General features: G+C 36.4%; 1 protein-coding gene across 3 annotated transcripts in view; it reads left to right on the top strand.

Annotated features, from left to right (window-relative positions):
* LOC131041273 (uncharacterized) overlaps positions 1-13508 on the top strand; it is a 162680-nt gene that overhangs the window by 86368 nt on the left and 62804 nt on the right. For all 3 annotated transcript variants that reach the window (XM_057974304.2, XM_057974306.2, XM_057974303.2), the window contains 4 exons: positions 9165-9377; positions 9865-10431; positions 10611-10670; positions 10827-11161. In XM_057974304.2, coding sequence (XP_057830287.2) covers positions 9165-9377; positions 9865-10431; positions 10611-10670; positions 10827-11161 — 1175 coding nt within the window. The remainder of the gene's footprint in view (positions 1-9164; positions 9378-9864; positions 10432-10610; positions 10671-10826; positions 11162-13508) is intronic.

The raw sequence follows: 13508 nt of genomic DNA, 5'->3' as shown, positions 1-13508 counted from the left end.
CATACTCAACCACATTGTTGGTGCAACCAAAATGAATTGTAAAAGAGCAGAAATATTTCTCTTGCTTAAGAGAAACAAGCATCACACCAACACCTGCACGATTCTTGTTTCTTGAACCATCAAAAAACATGCTTCATAACCCCTCCAGATCCTCTTGTGTCTTGATGAGGTTAGGAGTAGGAGTATCATCCTCATGAATACAATAAGTGCCAAGTCCAATCTCTTCAATCTCAGCTAATGGATCAAACTGAAAAGCATTGGCCCATTCATCTAGTAAGCAATCAGGAACCTCCTCTAGAAGAGTATCCGACTCATGGACAATACACTCCTCCCCCTCTTCACACAAAGTGCAATTCATGTTTATAGAGCTCAATGTGGCTTTGTGCAATGGGCTCTGCCTTTATGGTAACCTTGGTACCATACCTTGTTCAAAATAGCATATGGGACCAATCATAAGACAGGTATCCACCTATCTTGGTGGTGAAGTCTCTAGACAGGCAGATGGCAAAGAAGGCAGGGAGGTCAATGACTGATATAGTTAATTGCGTTGATAGCATATTCTCAATTGTGTAAGGTAATAAATAATAACTATGTTACTGGGTTTGCCACTTTTGGTCCACACACTCGATCTAGGTTCGGGTTCGCCCATGGGTTCACCTAGGTATGCCTTGGTTATGTACCCAGGTGTTTGGGTTCGCCAAGTATGAGCCCAAGCGTATCCAAAGGCAGTGAGGGCCAAAACATAACTAAAATAGACATTTTTGACCTTATTTTGCATCCAAAAACCCTAAAATGTCCCTAAAAGCACCCTTTCTATTGTTGGGTTCTCCTCACACATTGATCAATGATGAAGTAGCATACTATTAATTGTATTTAGTTTTATAATTTTGTATATCTCTTTAAATTTTTGCATACAATATGTATATATATGTGTGTATATATATATATATGCACAATATATATGTGTACATATTGTTGATGTGTATTTTGTACACGACCAAACACAGAATAAAGTACCTAAAAGGTACCTTATCCTCTCTTGAGCAAAGTTCCTGACTGCTGAAGATCTCGCCGAAGGATCAGTCAGAGTAACTCCAAGGTTCTGTTATGTAGGATCTCTACGTGTGGATAAGCTCTTCGCGGTATGATGCGATTTGTTGGAATCACAAGGGGACTTACACTCAATGACCTTAACGTCCAATTTGCTGGAATCACAAGTCCTATTCACTAACTGGAAGACAAACAAATGGCAAAAGATGCAGGGTTCAGGAAGTCTACTCTACTATCTAGGATGCGAGAAGATGGATGAATGACTAGGTGGAGTCCTATTGGGCTGGGTCTCACCATCAGGTTGAACAATTCAACTCCAACTCAGTGCGATCTTCTAAGGGATGCTTCCAATATGTTCAAATCGTACACCATCTGACAATGATCACCATTCAAGATAATGCATGAACAATATACGTGTAACGACTTAAGATTAAGCTCATTTTATGCCAGTTGACCACGCAAGGCGCACTTACCATTAGTAAGAGGCTAGTGGTATGGACTAGACAGATTCCACACAGGCGCATTCACCTCAAAAGGCTAGAAAACACTTCTCCTCTCACGTCCAACCCAAGTTTGACTTGATTTCGCAAGGAGAAAAGGTGATTTTAGGAAATTCCGCTCTGGACCCTTTGGAAGGGTCAGGAGTGATTTTCATCATTTCTAGCATGTTCCCCCATCATTTCATCTTGAATTCACCTCACAAGGCAAAGAAACGCCTCTCTTCTCTCATCCAACCCAAGTTTGACTTGATTTCGCAAGGAGAAAAGGTGATTTTAGGAAATTTCGCTCTGGACCCTTTGGAAGGGTCAGGAGCGAATTTCCTATTTTGAGCTTGTTTTGGCTACTCCATTACCTCAATCCAATATTCAAAGGCAAGAACACATCAAAGTCCACCTAACCATGCCATAAACTCAAGAATTTGACCATCTCTAAGAAGAAAATATGAGTTTCCAAGAATTTCGCTCTAGACCCTTTGGAAGGGTCAGGAACGAAAATCTGGTTTTGAGCTAAAATCATCATTCTTTCAACTTGAAACTCATATTGCGAGGTAAAATCTCATCTCCCTTTGCCCTAGGAACAAGGTTTTAAGCCTGAGAAAGGTCAAAAGGTATACTTATAGGGAATTTCGCCTTGGACCCTTTGGAAGGGTCAGGAGCGAAATTTCCTTTCCTGGCTAGAATCCTTCATTTTCACAACTTCTAAATATCCCCAAAGGCTAGACCATGTTCATACTTCATCTCATCATGCCTTGGACATCAAATTTTGGCCAAATAAGGCAAGAAATGTGTCTCAGAGAGATTTTCGCACTAGACCCTTTGGAAGGGTCAGGAGCGAAAATCCCTTCTTGGGCTAAATCCTTCATTTCTACTTTCCAAAACGACCCCAAGAGGCAAAAGCAAGTCATTTTCCTTCCATCCATGCCATAACAAATCAAAACTTGATTTCCTTTACTGCAAAATTAAGAGCTTTTAGAAATTTCGCTCTAGACCCTTTGGAAGGGTCAAGAGCGAAATTTTCATTTTTTGTCCAAAATCCTTCATTTTCAATGCTTTCAAGCCTTTCAAAGGCAATAAGAATGTCCACGCTTCCTTCCAAGGTATCCTGCAAGTCAAAGATTAGCCAAACTTAAGATGAAATGTGCCTTGGGAAGATTTTCGCTCTGGGCCCTTTGGAAGGGTCAGGAGCGAAAATCTCATTCCTGGCTAAATTACTCATTTTTCAAGCTTCAAACCACTTCACAAGGCAAAATTAGATCATCATCCACATTAGGAGCAAGGTTCTTAATCCATTCAAGTCAAGATGCAAGGTTTATGATGAATTTCGCTTTGGACCCTTTGGAAGGGTCAGGAGCGAAATTCCCCTTTAGGTCAAAATCTTGTCCTTCAAAATCAACCAAACTCCCTCTCAAGGCAAAAACATACCCATTCATCTCCCATCAAGCCAACGCCTAGCCAAAATAAGGAGGAAAACAAGAGTTATAAAGATTTTCGCTTTGGACCCTTTGGAAGGGTCAGGAGCGAAATTCCTAATCTTGGCCAAGATCCTGACTTCATTTTCACATTTCTTTATTTGGTTTCGGACCTCCAGGAGTTATATTGCAAAATCTAGTTTTTGGAGGATTCTTCAGTTTTCCAGACTTAGTCAAATTTCAGGATCAGGACATTCCAGACTTAGCCAAATTTCAGGATCAGGACATTCCAGACTTAGCCAAATTTCAGGGCATTTGAAGATCAGGATGACATTTTAGACTTCGTCACTCACCAACTAGACCTAGCTCGGACCTTCAAGAATGATACCCACTCACAAAGAAAGACACAATTAGCAACGAGAGCAAAACCAGGCCCTAAGGAAGATTCTCAAAGAAACCCTAATTCTGGGGCACCTGCTGACTCCCTTGGCTCAAGCAAAGCCTACCATCCTATTGATCCCCTGACGACACTCAAAATGCAAAGGTTAACAGACAAACCCTAAACACTAAGAAAGCAAACCCTAGAAAGCGAAAAAAAAGTAGGGGTCCCCATTTGCAATGGGGCGATGTGTGAATACGTCACAACACATGTACATATATATGTATGTATATGTACACGTGTGTGTTTGTACAAACCCAATCCACGAACCCAAAGGGCAAAATTGTTTTTACCCGAACCCACGAACCGGGGTCGTGTACCTGAACCGGTAACTTAGACTAATAACCACACCTAATTTTTTTTTTTTTGAATTTCTCAACTGAATTGAAGCTACAATGCTACGGCTTTATCACTTTTTGATCACCGAGTTCCTGATATGGGCAAGGGGAGACCATATGTGACTAGGTGAAATAACCAATGATCTAGAATACAACAAAATGAATTGATCTAATCAACTAAGAAAACAAGGTGGCAATGTTAGCCAGGTCTACACTTCTTGAGTGGAGTGTGTTAATGCAAGAATTCAACTAAAAGGAAACACTTCCATGCTTATTCAACGGAGTGTGTGATTACAATAAGCACAGTAACTTCTTGCTTATTTAGCAGAGTGCATTCACAACAAACACAATCATCCACGTTTACTCAACAAAGTGCAATCACACAAGCACAATCACTTCTCGCTTATTCAACTAAATGTAATTACAATAGGTACAACTACTTCCACTTTTTCAGTGGGTGTACAATCTCATCAAAGTGCAAGATGAAGCCACTAGTGGTACTACCTTCCAAGGTAATATGAAATGCATTACAAATCATAATTAGAGAATATAAACTTGCTGATCTATGCTATTATAAAGTTTGATAACAACCTTGATTGCTGCAACATTCAAACTGAAGAGCCAACATAAAGGTATACCTTGTAAGAATGAAATAGATTTCTGGTATAGATTTGATAGTTATTCAATTTGCTGATAACAAGGTCTGATCAAGTCTGATATAATTTAAAACACTTAGCAAGCATTCCAATGTGCTGTTATAACAACCTCCAAACCGAATCATATTGCAAGATACTCCAAATTGTGGTTAAAAGTATCCAAAACAATTGTGGAACATCTTAAAACACAATGGCAGTCATTCTGGATACTATGCAGGTTTAAAACAAGGGTCCAGCGGCTGGTACAATAGGTATGGAGATTCGTATGCCCTCCATTAAATCATGCAAACACCACAAGTTCAGCTCAAAATCGATAGGAACATGGTTGTTTAGGCTGGGCACCACGCAAGAGGCTTGCAAACTAGAAGAGAAGGCAACACTTTGTCCTCTATATCCACACGCCCCAGCTAGCAAGTACAGCCCAACGCCATGGTGGTATGGCCTGCAAAATAATCTCCATAATCACTCTAATTAAACACTACAAAACAATTGAGATATTTAAACAAATAAGTCTTATTCCTTTGCAAATCAAAACACATAAAAAATGTCCATTTTAAACAACTCAAAAAGACTTCACTTGCAGCTCACAGGTGATTCATGGATGAAATCTCTCTAACCAGCTAGGGGGGTGTTCGTCCCCGAAACTAGTATGTTCACGAGGGTTTTCATCCTCAAGAAAATTAGAGATGAACATAGGTCCTCTCAAATGCAAAAGAAAAATCATATCATGTCTAACCTCAATAAGGAGCTCTCAACTTCCTTTTATAGCATTTTGGAGAAAATAAAATAATTATTTCTTTTCTCTCCAAAAGATCTTTATTTAAATTAAATAAAAAACCTTTTATGAGAGCAAAGTCTCCCATGTGCCTAGGCATCCCCCTGTAGGCACAACTTAATCTAAGAGCAACAATTGAGCTCTTATACCATGTAGAAGTTGATGATGCAACCTTAGGAGCCAAGAATCATTTGCAAGCAAAACCCGTCACACAAAAGAGATCAAGCAAATATAATATGCTCAATAAGAACATGAGAATTTTGTATTATTGCACACACGGATATTTGAAGATTCATTTACAACGAATGAATGCATCCTTATAAAAGGATGAATAAACTCTAGATGCAAAACCCTAATGCAAGATTATATTAGTTAGCCCCAATGTCACAATCATAAGGATTGAGACAACTTAAGCTATTATTAGCATAATTTAATAAAAGAACCTAATTAATAAATAAATAGATAAAGTGTTCTAATTAGTTCAACACTTAAAACATTTTTTTAAATAAATAATTATACTTTTCTTGCCTTTTTAAATTTTATCCTTAGGACAACTTTTTTTAAATTATTCACCCAAGTTGTGGAAAGCATCAAAATGAGATAAATATGAATTTCTGGCCATACCATAAAGTCTCTAAGGTCTTAGGATGATGAACTAAAGAAACTTGGCATCTATAAAGATATAGTTTGCTTGTCCAAGAAGTTTCAAAAAGGACGAAATTGCATTCTGAAAGTAATATGAGGTTCACCAAGATGACTTGAACTCATCACCATGGACAAAACCATTGCTTGATCAATCTTGTCCTCTCCAAGATATTTGGAGTTTTCTCTATTGCACCAATTAGCCTACAAGAAATCTAGGAAAATAGGCTAATTGTTTACAAGAAATCTTGGAAAATAGGTAATTGTTCACAAATTGATTATGCTTGAGAACAGGACATTACATATAAGTTTGTAGATCAATGATTCATCTCAGGTATATTGGCTGGATATTTCCATTAATTAATCTCGGGGAAGGAAGAATTAATATAATGGGACATTACATCATGTTTGAAGCAATGTTTTTCAAAATTTGCATTCTAAGTTGATGCCCTTAAGATTGATGGGTCCTAATTTGATGCACTATTATTAATGAAAACACCTTGATCAACAAAGAAGCTCACCATCACTAGTTTCAAGATTTTAGTCATGCTTCAAGGTTGAAGGTTTTGAGAATGGTGGGCATGCATTTCCTATCATGTAAGTGCCCTACTGTAATCTGATGGATAGGACTTAGGATAATTGCAAAAGTATGCCCTATCAGTGGGGAAGTGTAATTGCTGGAAAGCACATGAGAAAATGACCGAAAAGGAGAAGGCATCTGTATATTTATAATAAGAAGGAGGTCACATAGTTTCTAACTTAAAGCTTTATTACTCTTGAATACTATTGCTGTTGTAAATGGTATCATCTCATGTTTTGTCTTTTATATTATTTACTCTATATTGAACCCTTTATAGATTTCCCATGTTAGACTTAGAGTTAGATGATTAGCATCCTTAATATGCATCCTTAATGGAGGAAATACTGAGTGTGATCTTCAGTTGAGGTACAAGTGTTACATTTTATTCAAGAGAAATTAGTTTTTAAGTGAAGAATATGAAGTATGCTCTGTCAAAAGTATTCTTTGTTGCGAATTAATAATAAAAAACACAGAATAAAATACTAAGTATTCTATCCTCTGTTGAACAAGGAAACCTCAAATGCTAAACAATGTGATCAAATAAGGCAACCCCAAGGTTTCTTTAGTCAGGTCTTGACGTGCAATTGGATAGTCTCGGTGAAATGATGTGATATGCTGGTATCACAAAGGGACGTACGCTTTGCTGCAACTGGAATACTAAATCGATTTGAATTTCAAATAAAAAACAAAAGGAAAAGGTTTTAGAGAAAACACTTAACAGTGCAAGAAATGATTGCTGACTTAGTGAAACCAAACCAAGCTTTGCTTCGCCATGAGGAAACAACTACACAAAGATGGTGCAATCTCCAAAGAGTATGCAAATGATTTTCAAATCACTTATGCACATCAACACCATGAACAATGCGCATAGAGCAATTCAAGTTAAGCTTTCAATATGATTTCAGACTAACCATGCACTGCAGTTTGCAATCAACAAATTTCAAATGTTATGAACATAGAGGCTTCACCATTAATTGACAATAAGATCTTCCATTCAACCAATCAACTCCATGTAAACAAATCTAAAACTTAAGAAGTAGAAACCATACAACATATTGAAACTCATACAAAGATCCACCATATCTTCAACGAAATCATGTATTTATTCCAACACAGTCTTGGCAACAATCTCTAGTCTCCTCCTTCTACTCTAATCTATTCTGCTCTACTAATTCCTAATTATCAACTATTGACCTTTACAAATGAGAAGGCAAAGCCTTTTATAGTCTTTGAATTACAATTCAAGGGCCTAGATTGATTTGAAATCAATGGCCAAGATTTGAACAACAAAATCCTAATGTGGGGTAGTTACAACTACCAACACTTACATTTAATATTTGACTGATGATATGATTACAACTTTGGACACATGTCCCTTCCTTTGAATGTGGACCGATGAGAGATGAAGGTATAGTAAATAATATTTAAATGTGACTCCATGTCACTCGCTCCTCTTCAAATGAGTCGGGTTCAATGCACTTGGACATGTTGCCGTGGCATCACTTGATTGTTTGAGAATGATTAGCTGCCAGATTAGCAGAGATATCTCTTGATACTCAACATCATTATCTTTCCCTATGACTGATTGTGATAACTCATATTCCCAAATTGCATCATCTTGATCAAGTTTTTATCTTTGATTAACACTTCTGAAATTATCCACTTTCCTTGATCATTTCATCTTGCGCCTTTCATTTTCATGTTTGGAATCCTTGTTCTTGTGATGCCTTCATTCGACATTGTCAACCTCATCCTTGGAATTTGGAAATTCTTCTTTCTAGGACATTCTTGATCATGAATTCCTTGATGTCCTCTTGAAATGCGGAAAATGGCCTTGATTCTCCTTCGTTATGTGGACTCCTTTTTTCATTTATCTTTCTTCATGTCTTGGACCTCTTGTAATGTCTCTCCATCCTTTGGAATTCTTCTTTTGTGATTCCCTTCATGTTTCAATGTATTGATCTTGTATTCATACGCATGGTTGAGTTCTTTCATCCTTGTTCGCTTCCTTGTATGACTTGAAACTTGACTCCTCTCACATGTTGTGAAGTCCTTTCCATGCTCCATGTGCCTGGTTCCTTGCATCAAACCTGAAAAAGACAAAGAAAATACGTTGAATCATGATTGTTAATAAATATGAAGTGCAATTTAAAATTGTGATGAAAATTTAAAATGTTGCACTCCAAATTGCTTCATTTTGAAGAACTTGAAATAATTTGCAGGCTTAATCATTGCTAAATTTTTATTGTCCTTAATCATCTGGACAATGCTCTTGACCCCTAGTATTTAGAAACTTGCCAAAGGGAAAAACTTTTGAAGAATGAAATTCTCGACTTGGTAAGGAAGACTCAATCTCATTCAAATGTCATACTGATGTTTTATTTGGAATGATTCTGGCATACTTATTGATGCCATAATTCACCGAATTGACCAGGGATTCCATTCATTGTTTGCCGCTCAAATATTCTTGTAAAGTCACCTCCTGATTGCCACCCTTTGTCCTACTATTCCTAATTTACTATTATGCATTTTCTATCCAACATCATTTTCTTATTTCAAAGGTTTACAAAAGATGAATTGTCATTTTTGTTGTATCAGCTGAGAAACATATTTAGGTTTATATTCTATTCTTTCACTGATATGTAATGTTTATTAGGTTAAAATTTTTAAAACTATTCAAGACAGGTATTGTAATCTCAATCAGATGTAAGGTCTTTGGCTGGCTTCAGTATCCATATTTTTAGACATTCTGTCTGATTGTTGTATGCTTTCTAGGAGGGTAACTTTGGAGTGGAACATCACTTGCACAGGGGACGCGCACTAGCAGCTTTCAATTTTCTCATTGGAAATCGAGCACAGAAATTGAATTCACTGGGGCATGTCCAAGAGCAAATTGGGAAGTCTTCACGAGGTCAATCACAAGCGTCCTCTGAGATTCAGGTGTTGCTTTCACAGTTGACTCAGAGTGAAGAGAAGCTTCTTATTTCTGTAAGATTTTCTGTCCTTTTTCTTTCATAAAACACAAAGTCCCATAAAGAGGTATCAAGAAAGGCTTATGTGTTGGACAAAGCTTTTATAAGTTATTTAATTGCAAAACTGAAGGAAAGAAAATAAATAAGGCTTCAGTTGTCCATTATCAGTGAAAGTGAAAATTTAGCATGGACAATGCAGAAACTTACTCAAAACAAATGCATGGTCTGGACTCTGCACTGTTAATTATGGAGTGAATGTCAAGTGCAGATTCTGTGTTTTAAGTTTTTGTCTATCAATGCAATTTACACAAACTTTGTTATCGAGTATTTGTTGCTCCACTCCTTTCTATTTTAACCTTCTAACTATTTTATTTTTAAGAGCATATTATTTGTTCAACTATATTAATAATTCTTTCATTGTTGAAGGCATCAGTTCATAAAACTTGTTGATTATGATACGTAGTTTGTTTATCTTTAATGTATTTCTTGCTCTACTTCTACAGGTAATACCACTTGCTATTATGCATTTTGAGAATAATGCTTTGGTGGCATCATGTGCCTTCCTTTTAGAGCTTTGTGGATTATCTGCTAATACACTTCGTGTGGATGTTGCTTCTTTATGTCGGATATCCTCATTCTACCACAGCCTTGGGTTGAACGAACATTCCACTCTGTCTAAATCTCATGATGTCACACGATTTTCTAGTTCTTTTGAAGATCATGTTGCAACTTCTCTTGCTCGTGCATTAGCAGATGAATACATGGATGCTGGTTTGGGAATCCTAGTAGAAAGGCATGCAGATTCTTCTCTTAAGGAATTAACCAATCACAGGCTCTCGAGGGCCCTCAAGGCTGTCCTCCAGCATCTGGAAAAGTCAAGCCTTCCAGAAGCAGTTAATGGTCAGTCTCCTGGATCATGGCTTCTCACTGGTGAAGGTGATGGGCCTCAATTACGTGCTCAGCAACGAGCTGCAAGTGAGCGCTGGTCTCTAGTTACAACTTTCTGCCAGATGCATCACATTCCCATAAGCACCTTGTATCTTTCAACCCTTGCAAGAGACAATGATTGGGTACAAATTTACTTATCTAATATTACCTTATTTTCTGCGGTTAAGTTGAATTGGTGTTTGTAATGATGCACTCATTGAAGATATCATGAAGTGGGCAATAGTGATTATAGCTGGCATGAAAGGGAGATTTTCTAATGCAAACGCTTATAAGATATGTAACAGATTAATTTTTTTGATAGGTTGGCTTCCTTGCAGAGGCTCAGTTGGAGGGTTGCTCAATTGATGTAGTAATCTCAGTGGTGAGGAGATAGAGGAAAATAAGAAAAAATAGTCTCTTAAAGTCTTTCTGCTTACTAGTTATAAGTGTTATAAATCACTTCCTAAAAAATTCTTTGTTTTCTGTTATATTTGATACAAGACAAATGACAGTGCATGCTTTTATGAAAAATATTCAGGCTTCAAAAGAGTTTACTGATACACGGTTGAAGAGCCATATCTTAACAGTTTTAAAAGGTATGCAGTCATCGAGGCAAAAGGTAAATTCAGTGGCAAATTTAGCATCATCAATGACAGATCTTCAACTTGTTGGCACTTCTAGCTCACATGCAATGATGCCTACTGAGCTTTTTGGACTAGTAGCAGAATATGAGAAACAAAAATGCCCTGGAAAAGAACTTTTGGTTAAAGCCAAGGACTTGCGGTGGCCTCTGTTGGCTATAATTGCTTCCTGTTTCCCGGATGTTTCTCCATTATCATGTCTAACTGTTTGGTTGGAGATAACAGCTGCAAGGTCAGCATCCAGCTTCTTTTAACAATTGCTTTTTTACCATAAACATTTGAGTTAGTTTTTGTTTTGCTGCTTAATATCAGGGCAACAATAATTATTTTCATAATTTCTGCCTTTGTTTGCATTTCATAATGTTTTTTGTCATGTATAAATACAAGTGAGATCATTCTGTGAGCATGAAATAAGTATATATTGTTTTCTAGACATGAGATGGGATTTCTTTAATCTTGTAAAACTAAGAATTTAACTTTGGGTTTTGTTGCCTTACACTATAGTTTGCTAAGTTAGCTTAGGAATTCTTCAATGCAATCAACCATAGTATTCAATCTGTCAGGGAGTTCAATGTGCAGTACTTCGTTAGTGTGAATAAAAGAAACCTTTTATTGGTACTTGAGTAGTGAGAATATCTATATTGCTTTGACTGAGAATAAGCCCTAATCTCAAGGGTTGTTGGTCTGAAATTTTCTTCCAGGTGGCTTCCCTATAATAATAGAGTCTGTTAGTGTGGTTAGCTAACAATTCTTGATCTAAGGATTGTCTCTTTATTGCATTTATAGAATGGCTTGTGTGTTTGGTTAAGTTGATTCTTGGATCAGTCTCTTGATTGCTATCATTTATTCTTATTACAAATTCGATAGTCGGTGTCGTTATTTTGTTGCTTAAGACTGCCTTTTGTTTTTTCAAATGCATTCTCAGCAGAATCAGTGTATAGCATATTCAGACCATAGCAGCAAATATCATTTGGCGAAAAATCAGCAAACCAAAAGTATAATATTTTTTGAAAAATTCGGATTTAAAAACAAAGTGAAAAAATCTAGAAAATGAGACAAAAACTACCCTTTTAAAAAACTTAAAGGGCATTTACATAGCTTTGAGGTATAGAGAGCAAATCAAATAGAGTTTAACCCATGAATTGTAGAAAATAAATTTTCTAGAGGTCAGAAAGAAAACTATATTAATTAAAAATATTAATTATATATTAAAAATTAAAGATATACATTATAAATTGTACATTATTTTTAATTTTTAATTTATTATATAACTATTAATATATATTAATAGTATATATTGAGTCTTGAAAAACTTGTGAGTTTTTCTGCTTGTTGAGTATTTATGCCAAAGCGATTTTTTCACAAAAACTCGGCGAGTCTTTGGCAAAAAATTTGCTGCATAAAAAAAAGAGGCCCATACACAAAAAAAATATCTATAACTTATTTTCTTCAAGTCAGTCAGTCTCATTGTCTTTTTTAGAAGATCTCTAGGAGTTATAGTGCAAATTCTAGGTTTTAGAAGATCTTATAAGTTTTTAGACTTAGTCAAATTTTAGTAATCAGTAGGCTGCTATCAGCATTCTCTTGCTCTCTCTATCTCATTCACTTTATCTGCCTTGAATTCTAGACCTATCTATCTCCTTATCACTCTTACTCTATCCTCTCTCTCTACCACTCTCTATCTCACTCTCCTCTCTCCCCCAAGATTTAGACCTATCTGTCTACCTCTCTCTTTCACCCTTAGACCCTCGTGAGGGGTGCTACCCTTAACCTCATTTTGGCAAGGTGGAGGAGCCATAGCGAACTCCTAGGACTAGACCCTCTAGTGTTACCTATCCCCTAGTTTTCACTAGAGGTGGGAAGAGGAAGATGTAAAATGTTTTGATGTAGTATTTACTTTTAGTTCTACAAAAGCAATTTGCTATTTTCATTCTGTTTTAAACTATCAGGCATCAACATTCCACATGAGGATGCCATTTTGTACCCAATATGCATTTAAATCAATCAAATATAACTAGATTTATCTTGTTTCTTTTATTTACTCATTGGATGCATCTCCTCATTGAATTTTGCAAAAGAAAATGCATTCCTAATGAAATTTAAACAAGTTTTTAAATTGCTGAGTTTTTTGTCGAGTTTTCATTGAATTTTTGCCAAGTCACATTTTTGGGCCTTGTCGACTTTTTGCCGAGTCCGAGTTTTTCAACTATGATTAATAGTCTATAATAATTAATATTTTTTAAAACTACTTTATGATATTAATTATAGACTGTATGGGTTCGTTCCTTCCTATCAAAATGCTATCTATAATAGTGCATAATGGTTATGATTTTAAAAGTAGTGTATAATATTTTAATTATATTCTTGTTCGCATCATAATTGATGGGTGAGGCATGTAGAGAACTTGGGTCTTATTGAAGCCACAATTTAGAGAAAATTCGTCAGCTACTTTGACACTATCTCACATGCTCCCGTGATTTATGATGATTGAGGCCCTTTCAAATTTGGCTGATGACCGCCATTGCTCCTTCCTCTCCTCTGTTTACGGTTTTTTAGAGGTCAGAAAGAAAACTAAGGGA

Source organism: Cryptomeria japonica, chromosome 6 (assembly GCF_030272615.1).
Source record: "Cryptomeria japonica chromosome 6, Sugi_1.0, whole genome shotgun sequence".
Taxonomy (NCBI): Eukaryota; Viridiplantae; Streptophyta; class Pinopsida; order Cupressales; family Cupressaceae; genus Cryptomeria; species Cryptomeria japonica.
This window is presented reverse-complemented; position numbering and strand designations above follow the sequence as displayed.